The 22,717-nt window shown below is 38.3% G+C and overlaps 7 protein-coding genes across 7 annotated transcripts; 5 read left to right on the top strand and 2 right to left on the bottom strand.

Annotated features, from left to right (window-relative positions):
* Window positions 1–17: 17 nt before the first annotated feature.
* On the top strand, window positions 18–430 carry NUU61_004532 (uncharacterized protein; the record flags this gene model as incomplete). The annotated part of the gene is made up of 2 exons (XM_056655114.1): window positions 18–200; window positions 263–430. The coding sequence occupies 2 exons, from the start codon at window positions 18–20 to the stop codon at window positions 428–430; spliced, it is 351 nt and encodes a 116-aa protein (XP_056513141.1).
* A 169-nt stretch (window positions 431–599) lies between these two features.
* Window positions 600–2,942, top strand: NUU61_004531 (putative galactose oxidase; the record flags this gene model as incomplete). Its single annotated transcript, XM_056655113.1, has 1 exon — window positions 600–2,942. One exon carries the CDS (start codon window positions 600–602, stop codon window positions 2,940–2,942), a length of 2,343 nt encoding a protein of 780 aa, XP_056513140.1.
* Window positions 2,943–4,447: 1,505 nt separating this feature from the next.
* Window positions 4,448–5,008, top strand: NUU61_004530 (uncharacterized protein; the record flags this gene model as incomplete). The annotated part of the gene is made up of 3 exons (XM_056655112.1): window positions 4,448–4,594; window positions 4,632–4,827; window positions 4,884–5,008. The coding sequence occupies 3 exons, from the start codon at window positions 4,448–4,450 to the stop codon at window positions 5,006–5,008; spliced, it is 468 nt and encodes a 155-aa protein (XP_056513139.1).
* Window positions 5,009–5,712: 704 nt separating this feature from the next.
* On the bottom strand, window positions 5,713–6,267 carry NUU61_004529 (uncharacterized protein; the record flags this gene model as incomplete). Its single annotated transcript, XM_056655111.1, has 1 exon — window positions 5,713–6,267. One exon carries the CDS (start codon window positions 6,265–6,267, stop codon window positions 5,713–5,715), a length of 555 nt encoding a protein of 184 aa, XP_056513138.1.
* A 34-nt stretch (window positions 6,268–6,301) lies between these two features.
* Window positions 6,302–6,547, top strand: NUU61_004528 (galactose oxidase precursor; the record flags this gene model as incomplete). Its single annotated transcript, XM_056655110.1, has 1 exon — window positions 6,302–6,547. The coding sequence occupies one exon, from the start codon at window positions 6,302–6,304 to the stop codon at window positions 6,545–6,547; it is 246 nt and encodes an 81-aa protein (XP_056513137.1).
* Window positions 6,548–15,257: 8,710 nt separating this feature from the next.
* Window positions 15,258–16,509, bottom strand: NUU61_004527 (uncharacterized protein; the record flags this gene model as incomplete). The annotated part of the gene is made up of 4 exons (XM_056655109.1): window positions 15,258–15,443; window positions 15,497–15,804; window positions 15,864–16,198; window positions 16,265–16,509. 4 exons carry the CDS (start codon window positions 16,507–16,509, stop codon window positions 15,258–15,260), a joined length of 1,074 nt encoding a protein of 357 aa, XP_056513136.1.
* Window positions 16,510–20,765: 4,256 nt separating this feature from the next.
* NUU61_004526 (F-box protein) lies at window positions 20,766–22,703 on the top strand (the record flags this gene model as incomplete). The annotated part of the gene is made up of 2 exons (XM_056655108.1): window positions 20,766–20,835; window positions 20,884–22,703. The coding sequence occupies 2 exons, from the start codon at window positions 20,766–20,768 to the stop codon at window positions 22,701–22,703; spliced, it is 1,890 nt and encodes a 629-aa protein (XP_056513135.1).
* Between the last annotated feature and the right edge of the window lie 14 nt (window positions 22,704–22,717).

The following is a 22,717-nucleotide window of genomic DNA, read 5'->3' as shown; positions in this document are numbered from 1 at the left end:
CCGATTGCTCGAAACAGATGTCATCATCCGCACAATGGGAGTACGGAATCACGCTGCTCCCGCCATCGTCGATGTACAGAGTCGATGTTGATGCTGCAAATGTCAGCCGACGTACCATGGTTCTGGCGGCTGCGGGCCGAGACATCCCGGCCCACGGAGGGGCCACGTCGACGACAGTGCTGACCGTGATCGGCAAATGGGTTCGTTGGGAACGGGCGGCGAGTCTCTGATCGGCTCCGCGAACCAAAATATATGGAGATAGATGGAGACTGAAGCTTATGTGATTGATCACGGGCCCACAGCTACGCCCGCGGTGACAATCTATGTGGTTCAAGATAGTGGCCAGGAGTGGACGTCGTTGGCCCAGTTCACCCGCGAAGTGGCACCGATCAACAGGTGGCTGGCTGGATGCGAGTTTCAGCTCGGATAGAGCCCTGTCCTGTGCAATCGCCTAGTTTCGTCACGATGCCGATTGTCCGTGCCAGGAAATCACCCAATCCGGCTCTGATATTTCCTCTCCAGGCCACCCCGGGAATCTTTTCTTTCTGACTATCTTCTCTGGACACCAGAACGCCTCAAATAGCCAACTGTCTTCAACGATGAAGCTCCAATGGGCCTCCGGACTCCTTCTCGGGGCTGCCGTCAACTACGTTGATGCCTCCGCCTCTTCCCATATTCCGTCGAATTTTGCAACGGATTCGAAGGATGTCGTTGTTCCCACGTACGGTGCCATTGACCCCGAGAAATACTGCTGGCAAGCAAAGCCTCGGGGTGGCAGGCGCCTCGACCAGACCAACTTCGTCGTGGAGTGCTCTAGTCAGAAAAGTTATGACAATCAGTGCAAGAATGTGTTGGACGGCCAGGTCCACACGTACTGGCGCAGCGAATCCAGCTCCGGCGCCGAACCGCAGAATAACTCGATCATCATCGATCTTGGCTCGGAGCAGAAAGTGAACGGTCTCAGCATGCTGCCTCTCATGGACAAGGATGCCCGTGGACAGGTTGCCAAGCACGACGTTTATCTTAGCAAGGATAAACGCGATTGGAAAAGAGTCGCCTACGGGCTCTGGGGCTGGAAGAAGAGCGTGAAGCTCGCTGTCTTCGAACCGGAAGTTGCCAAATACGTGAAGCTCGTTGCGAAGAGTGAATCGCCTCTCGGCAAATCTACCGATACCAAGTACTCGGAAACGTGGACCAGCATTGTCGACATCGCCATCTATGCCGTCGACTTCATTATCCCCCGGGACCCATCCAAAGGTACCTGGGGCCCAACTCTCGACTTGCCCATTGTCCCTGTAGCAGGGGCCCACACTGCAGTTAACCGTGTGAAAAACGGCGATATCATCCTCTGGTCCGCTTGGGCTGACAATCAATTCTTTGATTCCCCTGGTGGCGAAACCTTCACAACTTCCTGGGATCCTATTGATGAGGAAATTTTCCAGGCCAGTGTTGCCAACAACGAGCACGATATGTTCTGTCCTGGAATCTCCATGGACTTTGACGGACGAATTGTCGTGTCTGGTGGCGCCGACTCGGACAAAACCAGCATCTTCAACGGCACTGGCTGGGAGAGCGGTGAGAGCATGGTTCTCCACCGTGGATACCATTCCACTACTACCCTCTCCGATGGGCGGATCTTTGCCATTGGTGGTTCGTGGAGCGGAGGGCCGTATAACTCCAAGGACGGAGAGCTCTACGATCCCTGGAAGCGCACCTGGAATAGGCTCTACAACCTTCCGCGTGAGATCATCGAAACTGACGATAACCCGCTCCGGGCCGATAATCACGCATGGCTGTTCGGCTGGAAGAACGGCAGTGTCTTCCATGCCGGTCCCAGCGAGGAGATGCACTGGTTCAACACCCGCACAAAGGGAGGCAGCTATGTATCTGCCGGTCCTCGCCTTGAAGACCAAGACTCAATGTCTGGGAATAACGTCATGTTCGATGCTGTTCGGGGTAAAATCCTCACCTTTGGAGGCCAGGCGCGCTACGACGGTTCTTTCGGTACCCGAAATGCCCACATCATCAGTATCGGCGAGCCCTACAAGAAGCCTAAGGTGCACGTGGCCGGTTTGAACGGAAGTAAGAGCGAGAACAAACCTGGCGGCATGTATTATCAGCGTGTCTTCCACACCTCTGTTGTTCTTCCTGATGGATCTGTCTTCATCGCTGGCGGCGAGATCTGGGGCCAACCCTTTAACGAGGCCGAAAGGGATATCCAATTGACCCCGGAAATTTACTATCCGGACCAAGACGTTTTCGTTCCCCTACAGAGGAACAACGTCGCTCGTGTCTACCACAGTCTGTCTATTCTCCTCCCTGACGCTACCGTGCTCAACGGAGGTGGCGGCCTTTGTGGTAACTGCACCGTCAACCACTACGACGCTCAGATCTTCCGGCCCCCCTACCTATACAACAAAGACGGAACGCCAGCAACCCAGCCGAAGACCCCCACCGTGGATAACAGAAGCGACAAGGTCACTGTAGGCAAAACTCTTCGTTTCTTCGCAGACGCTGATATCCGGAACGCATCTCTGGTCCGTCTCGGCACTGTCTCGCATACTGTCAACACCGACCAGAGACGGGTGCCGCTTGATGATTACACGTGCGATGATACTGAGGACGGTGACAAATACTGCAAAGTCAAGATCTACCCGGACCCCGGTGTTGTTCTCCCCGGATACTACATGCTTTTTGTCATGAACTCCGCTGGCGTTCCTAGCAAGGCTGCGACTGTTAAGGTCGAACTGGACTTCACCTTGGGCCATTTCACCGAAGATGATTACCAGATTGATGAGGAGGATAAGGAAGTGGAACACAAGAAAGACTGCGATATGGACGTTGATGGTGGTAAGCAAGTCCAAGGAATGGTTGATTACATCTTTGCGGTTGCTCGCAAATTCTGGAACCCACTGCAGTCAACTCTCATGATTCAGGGTTAAGAACTTTCTGATATCTTGGGTTGAACATGCTGTATGTGTGGTGCTTGCTTCGCGTCCCCGGATCCCATAATATCCAATTTATACTAAACACGCATGTTTTGGGTACTATGAATGCGTCAACCACCAGTCATTTCAGAATGAATAGAGGAACAACCAAGACAATGACCTATGATGATGTAGGTATTTGGGAGCATCTACATTTAATTGCTGACGACGCTTCTCACTGTGCTCAGCAATGCAAGAAGCGTACGGGAGGCTTGGTTTAGGGTGCTTTTGGTAGAAGATTGTGTAGAGATGGTGTTTGGCGTTTTCGTATTAGCGGACTCCCCTGTAAATCTCGATGTCCGTTGGTGTCTTCCTATTTGAATATTCTCTCGAGATAAAACATTGCAATTATTTCTTTCCAATACCAACAGGGTCCACAGGGTAAGATTAGGATTAGAAAAGGGAGATATGTATACAACGCTCAATACGGACACTCCTTCAGAGGCAACTACAGGCCTCGCCTCTCCATCAAACTTTAACCAAGTATTTGTGATGCCACCGCCGAGTCCCTTATTATTGCTTTTCCGGATATCAATTCACCAGCTCGTAAATGGCCCCACGAGAGCATACCCGTCGATTTCCTGTTTCTCCTCAATAGTGCCACCCGAGTCGCCAATATCAAATTTCTTGGTGTGATAGCTAAACGCGACGATCTGCTTCGGATGCGAGAATTTATATAGAATTCCGCTCTCGTTGGATATCATTTCAGCGATATCATGAGTTAGAGTAATATTGAGTATGTTGGAATCTGTCGAGGGGCCTTCAACGAAGTAGCCCACTTTGGTAAGTCGTACATCTGCCTTTCCTTCGAATAGACCACCAATCTTGCGGTCGATATGTACTAGGAGCTTGATATTGCCGGTCGGGTTAGGCTCATGACCAGTAATATTAATCTCATCCAGTTAGTATTTGATCTTGGTAAAGGACTATCGGGGTCTGTGTTTATTCTTAAGCTTAAGATATTCCTTAGATAATTCTTCTTTGGCTGCACCTAGCAAGTCTGTACTAGGATGCGAGGGTGCAGAGTAGGATAATTTTTCAAAGGCATTGAAATCCGTGAGAAATTCGAAATTGAGTGCCTTTTGGGCGTTATTCAGTGGGAGCTATGTATCGGTGAGTGCGTCGGTATAGAATCTCTTCATAAACAGAGCCAGATAGGGGTCCTCGCGATTTCCAACAAAGGAGAGGGGATATGAATCACATTTACTGTAGTTATGAACTCTCGAATTGCGCGCCGGAGTGTTCAGGGGGGGGGGGAACTGTTCCCTTCACGCTGTGAAAACTTCGACAAAACTTCAATTTATGAAGGTTTGCCTAGGTATGAGCAAAATAAGCTAGACAGAAGTGCTGTTACGGAATTGTCGCTAAGAAAAAGAAAGAAAGCATGATAATAAGAGCAATATATTCACTTCACATCTTAAGAAAGTCCGATGTGACAACTCCATAGAAGAAACTTGAACATGAATATGCATCTATTTCTTCAACACGTCCCAGTCCTTACCATTCCAGACAGCTTTAGAACCAATTTCAAGTCCGATGGGAATAGTGTCGTTACCGATAAGAACCTCTCCCGCATGATTGCTGCTGCCCGCGACATGTCTGAAAACGTACGAGCCCAAAGACGGATCATACAAATCGCAGTAGTCGAGGGGGAAGAAGACGGCGGCATCCCCATTTTTGGCTGTTGAAGGGTCAGTAGATATGATCGGGGCGCAAGTCCGGGCCGCTGGTTGCTCACAAACGCATTTGCCGTCTTTTGACGTTACCGATGGGCTTGTGGTCGATGTCTTTGGTCACTCCGCCGGTGCACTCGACTTGGGGCACGTCCTTAAAGCGAAAGGTACGTTTGTTGTCCTTCGCTTTCAGCTCCACGCATGTGTTTCTAATCGCCACCAGCTGCCAGCACTGCCATCCGTGCGAATTCAGCTGGGAGACACGATATCATCGACGTCTCCGTCCGTGATGGACCATCACGGCCCAGGCCAATCAGCGCCATGCGTTGCGATATTGCTAATAACTGAAACTCGCATAGGAGGATGCATGTCCGAGTGGATGTAACACAGGAGGCGATATGATTTCTGCAGCCGACTTTGGCAGATCGCGGTGCAATGGCCCCCAGTCCCCGCATTATTGGCTTTGCAGTGGTTCATCTGAGGAAGCGTGGCTCCGCAGATAGGCGCCTGGTTGCCTGCTAGTCCCAGCACAGTGGAGTCGTCGCCATGCAGGAATCTCGATCGAGCATTCAAACTCCTCTCAGGGCAGGAGAAAGGGTCCACTGTGAGATCATCGTCAGATGAAAGGAGCTGAGAGCCCGGAGCAAGAACCCAGACTGGAGCGTGATGAGGAGTCCTGCAGCGCTTTTCAACTCTGCCCCTGGAGTCGAGAGGAGTGCACGGCCGGAAGATGTCGGAGATGGCTCATATTCCGATAATCGACGTCCGACCGGCGAGCATGTGTCTGACCCCGGGGGCCCACATGGGAACTCCTGGACCTGGACTTACTGACGATGTCGGCCGTCGCGTTGCTGGTAAGACTACACACCTCCGCGAATATTTTCCTCTCGGTATGAGTCGCTCACATGGTGTGTCAGTTTTCATCCTCTGCATGGATATCCCGCATGCATGTCCCGTCTGCATGGCGGTTCTTTTCGATGGATGCGGGACGTCCCACGTCGGGACGTCCCACGTCGGGGAACGGCCCTCCCGGTGCCGCGTCAGATCCCCCGCTAAAACCGCGGGTCTGCAATGTGAACCATGATCGGGGAGATAATAATGCCTTTGGGCTGGTTGGTTCCTAGGGGATCCCAGTGGGCCCTGCGCAAAGACGCTGCGCAGATCGCAATCTTGGATGGCTGGCGGAGGACATCGTCAGCGCCCAACAATGGGACCGATGGAACCACTTCAGCTAAACCACCTACGTCACGATCTCTGCTGAAGGGATTCAAAATCTTCTGCATCATGTCCTGGCCTGTGCGAGCGTTGTTCGTGTGGTGCTGGGGGTGGCCACGCTGAGACCCCCGCCTGGTGTTTCTACCCTGGCCGGCCCACCGGCGCTGCCTCCCTCCAGACAGCTCTATCTTTATTTCATGCTTCTGTTGATAATGAAGCTCCGTTGGGTCTCGGGGCTCTTCCTGGGGCTGATTGCCCGCTCTGTGGACGCCAACGCGGCGTCCCACAGCGCGGAGTCTCACATCCAATTTGCCATCGATTCGAGTCACATCGAGCCGGAGACCGAAGGGCCTCTCGACCCTGAGGCCTATCTCTGGCAAGCCCGGCCTCATGGCGGCAAGCTCCTCCTCTCGGAATCAGTTCACGATGCACTGCTCCAGCACGGCCGCGGACAGCAAGTGCGAGTATGCCAACGACGGTCGAGCGGAAACCCACTCGGCCAGCGAGTCCCGCTCTGCTGGTCATGGGAACGATGTACACACCCTGGACCTGCATCACGTGCGCAACGTGAACGGCATTTCCATGCGCCCTCTCCTGGGGGAGAACGACCGTGGCCAGGTCGCCAGGCACCTGGTTGATGTCTGTAAAGCTCATAAAGTCAATCAAACTTGATCCAGACTGCTCCCTCCTTCTCACTGCCTACAATGTCCATGTCGGGACCTGAAAACCCCATCTCAATCTGAACCGCAAGAGGTAAGCTCGAAGGTCGATGAACTAAGACCCTGACTCGATTGTAAAGGGCATTTCTGAGTGGGGTGCTGCTGTTTCGAAAGCTGTCTGAAACAGTACAGTCGGAGTCGAAAACAGTTTAAATTACTATTAATATAAATTAGTATATTATTCAGATAAACTAAATAAAAGTTATTAAGGAATTCGCGGAGTATATTATTAATATATTTCTAGAAGATACTTAATATATTTATAAGACTAAATAATATAATAAGCTATTTGTAGAGACTATATCTTATATGAAAAACTATTTTTTATTCTTCTCTTTCCGCGATCTAAATCTTATAGAAGATTATAGATATATTAAATTTTATAAACTATCTTATTTTTCTAATTTAGTTTAATATTTTATAGATTAAAAATAAAAGATATTAATCCTTCTTTATAATTATATTAGATATATAATAATTAATATAGAATTAAAGGCCTTCTTCTAGTTTTTATATAAATAGTATTAATATTATTACTAATAAATAGTTTATTTAGATAAAATTCTTATCTAAAAGCTTAATAAAGGTTTTTTATAGTATTAATAGTTCTTTATTTAATATATTATAAAAACGACCCTAAAATATTAAAGATTCCTTTTTTTTATTATATAAGTTTAATTTAGTAGTCGATTCTAGCTTTTTAATAAAATAGGAGTTTATTTATTTTTTTAGGGTCGAAAAGAGAGAAAAACTCCATATACTATAAAAATAGTATTATATAATAGTTAATCCTCTTTTTTATTTTTAAAGTTTTTTCGATATCTACTATTAATATTATAAATAGCTTAATAATCTTATTTTATATATATATTCCTAAAGATTAAAGATAGAGATATCCTTAATAAGGTTCTAATTATATATTATTCTAAATAAACTATAGTAATCTAAAAATAAGATTATATCTAAGGTTATTAAGAATAATATAAAGAAAGATAAATTATTTAAAATACTCTCTAATCTTTAATAAAGATTATATAATTTAAGAAATTAGTCTTTTTCTTTTTATTTTTTTTAGGACTCTAGAAAGGATATTAAAAATAAAAAAATCTTATTCTTAAATAAATCTTTAGCTAATTATACTATATAAAAAATAGCTATAATTAACTAAGGTTTAGACTATAGTATATTACTCTAGGATTATAGAGATAATAGAAAAAAAAGAGTCTATATATAATATTTTAAATCTTTTCTAATCTTAATCTAATTTATTTAAAGTTCCTTTACTTTTTTATATATATTTTTATATAAAGGTTACTCTTTTCTCTAACTTTATTTTATTTTTTTTAGGATTTATATCCTTTTCTAGAGTTACCGCGGCGATCTAGGCTAAATAGATAACTAATTTTAATATATAAGAAATAATCTAATATCTTTTCTCTCTATATTATAAATAAACTTTTATTATATAATATCTCTATAACTCTTATTTATTAACCTATTTCACTTTCTCCTAATTTTAATTAGGGTTTATATAGAAAAAGGCGATCTATATTTTAAATAACACAATTCTAATAGAGATAGACTCTTAGTCTATTTATTTATTAAATAATTAGTAGCATAAGATCTAAAGAGATATTAAATAGTTCCTCTTTTTTAATAATCTATTAATTTATTAGAGATTATTATTAATATAGAATTAGACATGGACAGACCCGTCCCATGGGTCAAAGATCTTGACCCATGACCCAAACCCACGATCTATAGATCGGGTCAATAAAATCCTGATCTGCCTATAGGTTAATCTATGGGTTAATAGGTTAACCTATTTTTGACCTATTTTAGTATAAATTTCTTAATTAGGATAGATAATTTATTTACCTTTTTTAATAATATACTATTATTAAATACTATTTTTATTCTAATATAACTTATAATTCTAACTCTTTATAAAAAGAATATTATATAGTAATAATATATTTAGAATATATAATATATTAATTTATTAATTTAATACTTTAAGGTAAGAATTATATTTTATAATAGATAGATATAGGCGAAAGAAGATATTAGTTAACTATTTCTTATACTAAACCTAAAAATATATATTTAAAGTCTATAGTAGTACTTCTATTTTTTATATAAATAAACTATATATATTAGAAATAATAAAATAGATATAAATCTAATATCTAATATTTCTTTATTAATATATAAGTATATTATAGTCTTATTTATATAAAAGAATTATTTTAAATATTTTTTCTGAATTTATATAAAATAATAATATTAGCTAGTTAAGTTGAAATTTTTTAGGGATAAAAAGAAAAATCTTAGGGTATTACTCTTATCTAATTATTTAGGTTAACGGGTTAGTCTATAGGTTAATCTGTTAATCTATTTCTTACTATCTAATAAACTTTATATATATTAGTAGAGCCTATTCTAATTAGTTATAAAATTTAGTACTAGAATAGTGCTAAATCCTATCTACTAATAAAAAATAAGTATTAGACCTATATATTCCCTTAAATCTATAATAATTTACTTTAGATTATTTTTCTATATCTTAAGTCTCTTGCTATAAAAGGGTTATATAATCCCCTTTTTACTAGATATAATAAAATATATACCTTTTTATAGTAGTCTTTCTATCTCTATTAGAACTAGGGTTTTAATCTATCTACGCGATTACTTAAAACCCTGGTTTTAATCTATCTACGCGTTTATTTATAGCCCTGGTTCTAATATACCTACGTAAAAAGATTAGCTAGTTAAGTTAAAATTTTTAGGGGATAAAAATAAAAGTCTTAGGGTATTACTCTTATTTAATTATTTAGATTAATAGGTTAGTCTATAGGTTAACCTATTAATCTATTTCTTACTATCTAATAAGCTTTATATATATTAGTAGAGTATCTTCTGATTAGTTATAAAATTTAGTACTAGGATAGTGCTAAATCCTATCTACTAATAAAAAATAAGTATTAGATCTATATATTCCCCTAAATCTATAATAATTTATTTTAGATTATTTTTCTATATCTTAAGTCTTTTATTTTAATATACTATTACTATATCTCTTCTATATCTTAATTATCTACTTTATACCCTCCCTCTCTTATTAAGAGTAAGAGGTTTAAGTTATCTATTTTCTATTCTAATTAACTTCTCGATATCCTCTTAGAACCACTAAAAAGCTAGTAAACTAAGTAAAGCCTTCTTTTTATTATACTACTAATATTAAAACGATCTAATAATCGGAAAAAGATCTAGGTAATTTTTAATAGTATAAATAAAGTAGAGTTTTTAAACTAGTGGCTTAATACCTAAATTAGTGGTTTTTATAATATTATAAAAAAGATAAACTAGAAGGGTCTATAATAGATTAATATATAGTCGTATTTTGATTAAGTTATATATTTAGTAATAGAAGAGCCAAAACTCTTATATAAGTAATATAGTAAGATTATAGACTATCTAGTCTATACTAAGAATAGGATAATAAGTCTCTAATACTACTAGAATCGGAGTATATATTAGAAAGACTAAAATATTACTAAATATTTAATAATCTAATATCTTATAGAATATATAGTATATTATATAACTATTATTTAATTTATAGGCTAATCTTTCTTAGGCTAAGAACTCTCTTTAAATAGCCTAGCTAGTTATTTAAGAGTTATAGAAATAATAATTAATTACTATAATAACTATCTTATAGCTTCTTTTTTAAACTATTGAGTATCCTAAATTCTAAGCCTTTTTTTAAATAATCTAATTATTATTATTTATCCCTAATTTCCTTTCCTATTAAATTATATAGTATTAAATCTAGGAAATAATCTAAGATTAATAAAAAGATTTACTTTAGAAGTTTTTATCTAAGGCTAAACTCTTTATTAATTTTAACTATTAGATATCGTTATTTTAATAAATATTTATAGCTATCTTTAGCTATTTTATTAATATAGACTAGAATTATCGAGAGGTTTTATTTAGCTTCGAACTTATTTCTAGTATATACTCTAGATAGAATCTTAGTATAACCCTCTTTAATATCCTCTAGAAATATTAGATCGAAGACTAAGTATTTATAGTAATAATTAATAATATATTAAATAACTCTATCTTTATTTTAAGTATCTAAGATTCTATTTAATTATTAGATATTAACTCTAAGATAATAATTATTCGGGTTCTATATATTATATATATAATTTAGTTAAGTTTAAAGTAACTACTTAGCTAGATAAAAACGAATCTTTAGAATAAGGTAACTAAGACTATTTAGTCCGAGGAATATATCTAATATATCTATCGAAAAGTATAAAAATAAGATATTACGATAACTCTTATAAAGATATATATCTATACTCCTTATTTATTAATTAAAATACTAATCTATTTTATATTTTAGATTAAAAACCTTACAATCTTTATTAATATAAGCCTTTAATATTAAGAGTCCTTTTTTAGTCTTTAGCCTGATTACCCTCGATTAGTTCTAATTTAAGATATCCGAACTAGATAGAATTTAATCTTTTTAATACTCTAATATATAAAGTAATTATAACTAGTCTTTAATCGATTTTACTCTAAATATAATTATCCTTATCTTAAAATTAATATAGATAAATAGCGTTAGATCGACTATCTATTTAATATTATCTAGCTATTTTTCTAATTTACTATAATCCTCTTAAAAATAAAGGATATTACTATTTATACTATCTTTGCTATCTATAATAAACTATTTAATTATTTTAAGAGATTAATTAAATAGCTTAGTAAAAAGAAGATTAGATAGAAATAATAAATATATTAAGCCCTTAAATTAGCTAAAAGTAAACTCTATAAGTATTACTCTATAATAGATAATAAAGAGCTTAATAATATCTATATAATTAGTACTATCTTAATCTTTTAGTATAAGATTAAATTTTTTTAAACTAAAGACTAAGACTATCTTTAGATAGATTATAACACTTAATATTAGCGAAGTCTTAAAGGTCGGTTTCTAAGTTACTAAACTAGTAATATTCTAAGCTCTTAATTACTATCTAAAATAAAATAGTCTTATTAAATTAATAAGTTTAATATATTTTTAATAACCGATTCTTCTACCTTAAACTCCTAGTCTAAGGTAATATAGTATATTAAAAGAGGTAAATTTCTATATATATCTTTATTAAAACTAGGGTTCTAAGTAATCGCTTAAAACCCTAGTTCTAATCTATTAAGTTTCTATCTTTCTACCCCTATTAAAACTAGGGTTTTAAGGCCTATCTTAGAATCCTAGTTTTAATAAAGATATTAGTTCTAATCTATCTAAATATTATATTAATTATTATAATCCGTTTTTTATCTAGGTATTATCTTAATCCTATTTTATTAGTTCTAGAAGGATTATTAGTATAAATTTCCTATATTTATAAGCCTCGCCTATAATCTCTTTTTAATTCTAGCTACTAGTATTAATATTAAATAATTATTTAATTCTATATATAATATTTATTATTATTAATAAGGGACGCTAAATATATCTATTATATAGGATCTAATAATATTTATATATATTACTAAATTTGAAATTAAGGAGAAGTAGCTTATATTTATTTAAGAGCTTCGGGAGTAGGATAAGTTAGAAATTATATAAAAAAAAAGAGATCTAAAAGATTTATAAAGAGATTATACTAATTAGTAATAATAAAAAGAAGGATACTATAGATCTAATAATTATAGTTAATATATCTTACTAATTATAGTAAGAAAAATCAAGAAATAATTATAAAGATAATTATAGCCTCCTATAGATTTCTAGTAAGGTTTATAAATACCTATAAATACTTAATAATTATAAGCTTTAAAATTAAAATTAATTAATATTTAAAATAATATTCTTTAGAATTACTTTTTAAGAATTATTCTCCTAATTACTATAAAAAATTATTTAACTAAAATAAATATAATACCTAAAAATATAGCTAAAAATAATATAATTTATAAAAGTTATATAATTAATAAAGTATCTATCTAAATAGATTAAATAGGTTAACCTATTAACCTATAGGATAGATCAAAAAAATCTTGACCCGCCCACAGGTCAAGAGGTCTGACCCACGACCCGCCTATAGACTAACCCACAGATCGACCTATATAGGTTATCCGCGGGTCTGTCTAGGTCTATATAGAATAGATTATTTTAGTATTCTTTATATAAGCTCGCGAATAGCCTTATTATCCCTTTAAATAGATTAATATTAATAGCTATCTCTAAAAGAGCTTATTTCTAGGAGTTATCTTAGTTTAGACCTTCTATAGCTATAAAGTTTTATTTAAATTCGCTAAGAAACTTATAGAGTTCCTTTTTTCTTTATTTTATTATATTAATTTATATAAAAGCCCTCTATTTCTATTCTAGATCTATAAATTATTAGTCTATCTTAAGTTTAATTCTAAGGTTTGTATAAAATACTAATAAAAAGAACTAGATATATAAAGAATAGCCTCTATTATATATATATCTAGTTCTTCGTGATTAATTATATATTATTACTTAGATACTATCTTTAGTCTTATTCATAGTTTACTTTTATAATAACTATCCTATAAATAGAGGAGCTACTTTAGTACTAATCTATTTAGTATATATCTAATTAGTAGAACCGCTAGGAGAGCGGAGATACACCGCTCGGACACGTGACGACTTATTAGTGATAAGCCAGGACTCACTAGTGATAAGACCGCAGACGGTAGCTCGGACCACCATTACTCGAAACCTCCGACCACCATAAAGGTCACGTGTAGTCACGTGTTGGTCACGTGTTGGGAGGTCAGACCACCATTAGATTCTAATAGTTAACCGAGCTCTATCGTTATCTTGTCACACAAACTAAAATCTGTTTACACCCTACTAAAACTAGTTACTAGCTCGTTACTAACTAGTTTTCAACAATAGACGCCTAGACTAATCCCGACTAATGGCTCGCGTATAAGTATAATACTATCTACTCCCTTCTTTATCGGGACTAGGATAATAGAGAAGAAATAGAAGAATAAGTTCAGAACTAGTTAACTTATATTTTTCTTAACTTTCGCTATCTTACTACCGCTTATTAATCGAGGATTCGGGGGAAAGGGAACTAGATACTTCCTAGTTAAGAAGGAGGTTTAGAGAGGTAAAAAAATAGGTAAAAACACTATATTCGTGGACTTAGAAATATAGGGGGAGGTAGTAAGGTAAGGTAAGCTAAGTGGAGAATCTGAGAGGTGGGACCCTTATTAGAACTAGTCCCAAAACAGTTACGGGCCTACACGTGACCTTAATGGTGGTCTGAGGTTTCGAGTAATGGTGGTCCCAGCTGTAGTCACTAAGACCGGAAGATATTAGCGATAAGTTCCGGACTTATCGAGTGATAAGAAGGACTAGGTATATAAGGACACTCGTTCACTATCATATATCTAGTTCTTCGTGATCAATCGCACCATTGTTACTTAAGTACCGATTCACAGTTCAACTATAAAGCTAAATACCTTAACGATCTTAGGAGCTTACTTAGAGATCTCTGATCCCTAAGTGACTGACTTAATCGGCGCCCTAGCTGTTACACCTTATAAGTACCCTAAAGACCCGAGTCCATCTAAGGCCCTGCGCGGCGTTGGTATGGTTGCGGACTATACTTGAGGCTCGCAGTATTCCAAGAGAAGTATCACCCTTTAAGGACCTTACTCACCGTAACCAGTTAGCGGTTCGTAACAGTAGCATTAGTACGATTAAGGATAGGCTTAAGGCTCGCAGTTACCAAGAGAAGTATCACCTTTAAGGACTAACTCACAGTGACCAGTTAGGTACGCGTAACACTTTAGTGCACTGACCGGTCCTCTTTTATCCGTATAGATACTTCGTGGTGAAGTTCCTTTAATAAAATAACAGGTGTTTCCCCAAGAAACAGAAGTATGAAATCGGCTTAGTTCTGGGAATACGACAGACCATTCCTGCCTAATATCCATTTTAATATTGCATGACGCCATTTTTCGGGCGCAGCCCTTACCCCGACATATTTTGGGATAGATAACGAGGAAGATCTGCGGCAATAACCTTAAAAAAAAGATTTATTGCCTATAAGATGAACGATCCTGGCTATCGGCCTGTGGATCTCCTCGAAACGCATCGAAGGAGTATGTATACTTTGGTGCGTCCCAACCTGGCGTCTTCACGATTTTGAATTGCGAGCCTATCTTCGAATTGGTGGTGCATAGGACAGGGTGTATCTAGAACGATGCTCTGAAATTAGGAACAGATCCCAGCCCCTGCATTAAAGACCAACCCTTATTTTGTGAGGTGGACATAGACATGGATTATATTGGTAGCCTGTTTTGTCCGTTCTCGGCCACTATAGTATAAGCAGACCACACAATTACACTCAAATTCATATTTACATATGGCTGTGTATCCATTCGTCCTCCGCTAGCTCCTTAGCGGAACTACGCTTGCCGGGCTCCCACTGTAGCATTTTGCGCATGAAATTTAAGAACGCCTCTCTTTCCACTTTCCCCTTGAGACTAGTTTCCCTATTCTCAAGCTGAACCCGATGTGTCAATAATTCTGGAGTGAGGAAAGCACCTAGAGTCATGTAGTTAGTGGACTTGGACGCCAAAATTCACTGGATATCATATTTGCCTTCGCTTGAAAAGAATTTATCTCGTAGCTCCCCTTGGGTAAGAAGGCTGGGAGGCGGGGGACCAAGAAGATTGATCATCTCAGCAAGGTGTGCTCGACTGCGGTACGTCTCAAATGTAGGGTCTTGGCCCGTAAATAAGGAACCACCTTCGTATATATCCCAAATCTATAACTCAACTATTAGCAATTTTTGCATCAAAATCAGGATCTTTGTCTTACCATGCATCCCACATTCCATATATCAGCGCTATACGTCCATGGTACTCCTAGAATCACCTCCGGTGCTCGATAGATCTTAGGTTGAATGAATATCGTGTGGTATTGATTACCGAACACGGCCGAACCAAAATCGCAAAGGACTGGGGCACCAACTTGTTTTGGTACTTTGAGTTCCTGGGACATATAGATGGTTCTCCCGTCTGTGTCAACCTCTTTCCTCGGAACAGGTCGCTGAAGTTCGTTCTCCTCGAAGTCAGTGAAGACTGATTCATCATTGATACCGAACATAATATTATCGGCCTTGATATCTAATGGGGAAGTGTAAGAATTAGAAGTAGTAGGAGGGGGGCAATATTAGGTTACATACCAGTGTGTGCGATCATGCACTCTGTATGAAGATAATCCAATGCCAGAAACAGGCGATGAAGAACGACTGCAATGACTGCTGAGGGTAGCCTCTCAACTGGGTTGCGGCGTAAAAAAGCCAAAACACTCTCCCATAATGGGGGATGCACGAGGCATCGATGCTTGTCTTTAGGTCCGTCGACGTAAAATGTATCAAGTAGCGTTCTTATGACATCGCGACCGGGATGGGCGGTTGGGGATTGCTCCATATGTCTATATATGTTGAGCTCGTTATCGAGCTGCTGGCCCATAGACGAAGCCTGGATAAAGATTTTGAGCATAACATAACGACGGTTGCTATAATGACAGTATATAAGTATCTCAGATTAGCCATAATTATAAAAAAACCATGAGGGTTCTTACTCCATGTCCCGTGCAAGCCACGCAGTTGAAGTAGAGCCAAATCCCAATTTGCCGATGACTTGATACTGGTCCTTGATGATTTCTCCTATTCGAGTTGGATAATACTGTGAGGCATTATAGTCTGGGAGAGTCTCTTCCTCAATTTTGTGCCATTCGGGTATCCGAACGAAGTTAGTGTTGGAGAAATTCAGAGGTTTCCATCTCCGCCCGAGCTGGGGTAAAGATCGCAGAAGTGATGAGAACATGGTCTGAGGGAAGGAGAATAGCTTTGTCGTGTAGCAATTTGTAGAGCGAAGAGGTAGCGGAATAATCTGATGTAGACTTGAGAGTGCTTTAGTAAATATGTGCTGGTCGTTAAACAGACACGCCGGGGTGAGGATCCCCAAGTCAGGTGATCTCGCCACCAAAAAGATCCACCGCAAAGCGCGTACGTGTGCTTGGTTTCATCTTAGCGCCTGAAATGCCTCAGTAAATGATCAGCACTTCCATTTTGGTCTTCATTTGACCAATCTGAATCATTGTCCTCCCCCCCCCACTCAATTGAAGGCGTAACGGCCATGATAGTTAGGCGCCGAATTTTCGAGCTAGAATGTTGCCTACTACCAGTGATCAACATATGGCATCCCAGTCAACAGGCGCTCTCAGGATCGACATCGCTAGACATTTTGGTTTGATGTGATCACGAATAGGCTCGCCTGGCCCAATCATTCTTGCCTTCGCCAGCATCCTGGATCAATGCCGAAGTGGATAGAACCCCTTGACGAACGAGAATGATTGGCAGAATCGGATTATATGGGCGACAACTGATACATGCGGACAGCGCCTCGAACAAAATGCACAGCCGTGTGTTTCTACAAAGCATGTCCCTCGGATATAAAAAGCCACGGATCCTTACCTACATTGAAAATATAATTCGAATTGATCGTCTTTCATCTACTCACTCCTGGTAACAGAGTACCAGAGACGCCACCATGTCTATTAAAAGATCTTTCCACTCTGCCAGTCAAGCCCTCGTGCGATTTTTTGGGATACCCTGCCAACAAACTTGATGACCCTTTCAAAGATGCCTTTTTCACTTATATCAGTAATGGCGCCGTCAAGGTATTAATGTCTCCGAATAATCTTCAATTATTAGAGATTTATACTAACAATCTCCTAGAAAGTCGGCGAAATTGAATCCGTCGAAATCTTGTAAATGCTTGCGCACCTTCGTTCCATGATGTTGTTCATTACTGACGACAGATTATGTAGGCACCGCAACGATGGCAGTAACCCTATTCACAAATCTCACTTCAACCGCACGGATCCGGCAAATATTATCAGCGCCAGGGTCAAGCCGAAGAATGGCTCAGCCAGGACACACCACATATATGAGAACGGTACTGGGACCATGCGTGTGCATGACAAAAAGGAGTATTCGACATCTGCCAGGCAAAATACCTGACGAAGTTTATTTCTTGGAGGAGTTTGGTACAGACGCCAAGCTTTGTCGGGAACACATGTATTAAGAGTTGAGAAATCTGTTGGGAATTGAGAGAGCTGGTTACAGCAACTCGGGCTGGCTAAGGTTGATTTGAGACCTTTGCTTCAGACCTTTTATTATTCTTAACGCAAATCTATTACCATCATCGGGAATCCACACGGACTCAATACTATCAAAGATGAGGTGCCCTAAGTGCAATCGAAACAACATGACCAGGAGAATTGAATACGAGTTGACGCAAAATCTATCCGTTGCGACGAAGGATCCTTTTGGTCACGGGTTCAAACCAAGTTTAGTAGTTCCAGGAAGCGGCCTGCGAAGAAAGTAAGGCTTGAAGGCCGAAACTACTGTTCATCCTGTAATTGTACGAGATAACTAATTGCCTCTTAATCTATCGAAAAACTTTAAATCTTCCACACTAGCTGCAATAGATTGTTAGTTGTTCTATAGCGAATCTAATTAACTAATCTATAGAGAGTAGCTTAGGAGTTTAAAAGCCTAGCTAGATAAGTTTTTCGTCTTCGATCACGATTCGGCTTGTATATATATAGACATGGACAGACCCGTCCCATGGGTCAAAGATCTTGACCCATGACCCAAACCCACGACCTATAGGTCGGGTCAATAAAATCCTGACCCGCCTATGGGTTGACCCGCGGGTTAACGGTCAACCTATTTTTGACCTATTTTAGTATAAATTTCTTAATTAGGATAGATAATTTGCTTATCTTTTTTAATAATATACTATTATTAAATACTGTTTTTGTTCTAATATAACTTATAATTATAACTCTTTATGAAAAGAATATTATATAGTAATAATATATTTAGAATATATAATATATTAATTTATTAATTTAATACTTTAAGGTAAGAATTATATTTTATAATAGGTAGATATAGATAAAAGATATTAATTAACCCTTTCTTATACTAAACCTAAAAATATATATTTAAAGTCTATAGTAATACTACTACTTTTTATATAAGTAAACTATATATATTAGAAATAATAAAATAGGTATAAATCTAATATCTAATATTTCTTTATTAATATATAAGTATATTATAGTCTTAATTATATAAAAGAATTATTTTAAATATTTTTTCTAGATTTATATAAAATAATAATATTAGCTAGTTAGGTTAAAATTTTTTAGGAATAAAAAGAAAAATCTTAGGGTATTACTCTTATTTAATTATTTAGATTAATAGGTTAGTCTATAGATTAATCTATTAACCTATTTTTTACTATCTAATAAACTTTATATATATTAGTAGAGCCTATTCTAATTAGTTATAAAATTTAGTACTAGGATAGTACTAAATTCTATCTACTAATAAAAAATAAGTATTAGATCTATATATTCCTCTAAATCTATAATAATTTACCTTAGATTATTTTTCTATATCTCGAGTCTCTTATTATAAAAAGGTTATATAGTCCCTTTTTTACTAGATATAATAAAATATATACTTTTTTATAGTAGTTTTTCTACTAATTATTATAATATATTCTTTATCTAGATACTATTCTAACCTTACTCTATTAGTTCTAGAAGGATTATTAATATAAATTTCCTATATTTATAAACTTTATTTATAATCTTCTCTTAATTCTAGCTATTAATACTAATATTAAATGATTATTTAATTCTATATATAATATTTATTATTAATAATAAAAGACACTAAATATATTTATTATATAGGATCTAATAATATTTATATATATTACTAAATTCGAAGTTAAAGAGAAATAGCTTATATTTATTTAAGAGCTTTAGGAGTAAGATAAATTAGAAATTATATATAAAAAAAAGACCTAAAAGATTTATAAAAAGATTATATTAATTAATAATAATAAGAAAAAGAATACTATAAATCTAATAATTATTATCGATATATCTTATTAATTATAATAAGAAAAGTTAAAAAGTAATTATAAAGATAATTATAGCCTTCTATAGATTTCTAGTAAGGTTTATAAATACTTATAAATATTTAATAATTATAAGTTTTAAAATTAAAATTAATTAATATTTAAAATAATATTCTCTAGAATTACTTTTTAAGAATTATTCTCCTAATTATTATAAAAAATTATTTAACTAAAATAAATATAATACCTAAAAATATAGCTAAAAATAATATAATTTATAAAAGTTATATAGTTAACAAAGTATCTACCTAAATAGATTAAATAGATTAACCTATTAACCCGCGGGACGGGTTAAAAAAATCTTGACTTGTCTATAGATTAAGAGGTCTAACCTACGACCCGTCTATAGGCTGACCCACGGGTCGACCTATATGGGTTATCCGTGGGTCTGTCCAGGTCTACGTGGAGCTATAAAGATATTATACGATAAATTGATACTCTCGTATCTAGCTAGCAAGACAAGATTTAGTCTTGACAGCAATAAAGATATACTGTTTTCTTTTACTCCTCCTCCTTGTTTTCTTTGCCTGATCGACAGGTCTTATACCCTGCCAAGTATATTCTTTACACCTAGATAGGTATAGAGAGTGTATAGATCAACGCGTCGCCTTTATTTTAGTCTAGATATATATAAATATAAATATAAATATTGGCGGCGCCATCGTCGAGACACTTTCGAAAGTAAAAGAGGCGAGGCGTCGATATAGGAGAGAGAGTTGCACCACAGCTGAAAATACTGTGGGTCCGACTCGAGGGGTCATTTTGACCTGGCAGTGGGGCCGACCATTATCATCCTCTTTTGCCCTCCTTATCATCAGAATTGACCTACTTGTTCTGTTCTTTCATCGTATTTCGGCAGTTCTGTCATTGTACTGTCATCAGAATGCTCTGTCGGCATTATTACGTCTCGCACTACTCGCCCAGATATTGAACCATAAACTATTTTCTCTGGTTGGCCACCGATTTTGGTCGAGGTATATATGTGTAGGTGTCAAGGTGACGAGACCCACTGCATTAAGACATGTTGGATTAAACAATGTCTCTCTTCTAAAAACCACAACCACATATTCCACTAAATGTGCCCTTGTGATATTTGCTGGATTGAAGTCGGCGAAGGCTGCGAATGGACTTTACGGGTTCGCATGCGTGAGTGTCTTTTGGGCAGCTAGATTGCCATCTATTGACAATGTACAGTTTACCCGGTTGAAGGAATTTACCAACTTTCAGGGGTTGGAATCTATCACTTCGATATGTGGGATGCCAGCCATTACCTTGTCAAAGTTCCGACTAAAGGGGACAGCGACTGTGCTGAGCTGCTGACATTTGATATCTCGAAATTCAACTCCACGCGGCTGAGCAGGGATACTTTTATATTTCATGATGCATGCTGGAGGATTATCCAGACTTGCTTTGAGGATGTCTCGATACCTCTAGCACAGCTGGCGGTGGTTCTTTCATTGGTGCCCAAATTTGAAAAGGTAGATGAGGACTGTGTCTACGGCGCAGAGGACCCGACCAAGCATGTTGATGCCGAGGAGATTGTCCGTTTGGCAAAGAGACAACCAAAAAGTATCTCTGCAGCTCCAAGGTCCAAGATGATTCTCCATCATCCAACACGCGATACCTTTGCCATTCTCCCTCCAGAAATTACCTTTGAAATCGCACGACACCTTGAAATCATCGATTTCTATAACGTGCGACTTGTCTCGCGATGGATGGGGCGGCTTTTTGATGAACCAGCATTTTGGGCAACCAGGTTTGAGGTGAACAGAGAGCGTGGTTTTCTCTCCTGCTTATGGGCGAAGAGACCAAAAGAATATGCAAGAAATGACTGGCGAAGTCTCTACACTTGCAGCTCACTGCCAAACCTCTGCGCGTCTCTCCAACGAAGAAATCGCATTTGGCGGAGAGGCCAGTGGATCAAAGATGTCATCACCATGAGAATGCAGTCGGACCAAACCGAGGCCACCAGAGAAAGTGACAGTAACTTGGACTGGAGAGAGATTCAAGCCCATCTACGCTGCGACTCGGATCTGCCTCTTCATGAATTTCCTTGCTATGTAAGAGCTGTTCAAACCCAGAGCGCTCGCATTCCACGGAATCTTACCGCTATTGTTGTTTCTTTCATCAGAGAGGGCAGTATGACATATGTCACCGGGCTGCAGCTGCTATCAGAGCACGAAGTGATTAGTCTGGGATACATCAGGTTGGGAAGTCCTATAGTCCCTGTGTCCTCGGACTTTAGCGGGTTTGTGGTGGCTGTGGACAAAAGGGGCATTCATGCACTCCAAGCCATCGCCAATGGTGTCGCCTCGTCGTGGATTGGGGATATGGAAGGACGATGTGTAACCAGACGGCTTGCTCTACAGGAACCAATCCAGGGGATTGAAGTTTGCTGCGATGTGAGTGCAAATCCGGTCACTCCTCTTGGAGAATGCTATATTAACATGGAAGGGGCGGAGGAATATAAAATAGTTCGCCTAGCGGTAGCCCAACAGACCCCAGAGAAAAAGAGGCAATTGCGGGGGACGGTGAGGGACTCGATGTTTCAAAATGCATTATGGTTACCACTTCATCCGCCGCAAGATGTCTTCTTCAATCCGGGGTCGTTCCTAGGCGGCGATCTGCAAGTTCCAGGGTTCCGGCCACTCGCATGGGCCATGTTTGGCGGCAGAGATGGGAGTGACCTATGCTCCTTGACAGACATCTCTATAGGCACCACTCAAGACCGACTGAAACAAATTCAATTCTGGCACGAGAACGTGTGCCCAGGTCGAGAGAGCATATCTCTCGAACTTGGCAAGTTTCCAGAGAGATGGTCGGACAGGTGTTGGGCGCAGCCCAACATCTATAAAATCGATGGGCCAGGAGGGGAGAGAATCAGCGAAATAGCCGCGGTAATTGACAAGAGAGCCCACGACATCAAATCTCGCTATTTCCCCGACGGAGTTCCGTTGTATTATCGGGCATGTTTCCCCAACTTCCCCTCTGATCTCTCCACCGTCATGAACTAATCACATTAATCTTG

The sequence above is a fragment of the Penicillium alfredii genome (genome assembly GCF_028826965.1).
Source record: "Penicillium alfredii strain IBT 34128 chromosome Unknown utg000005l_segment0_segment0, whole genome shotgun sequence".
NCBI classification, from domain to species: Eukaryota; Fungi; Ascomycota; class Eurotiomycetes; order Eurotiales; family Aspergillaceae; genus Penicillium; species Penicillium alfredii.
Note: the sequence above shows the minus strand (reverse complement) of the source record. Positions and strands in the feature narration are given on the sequence as shown.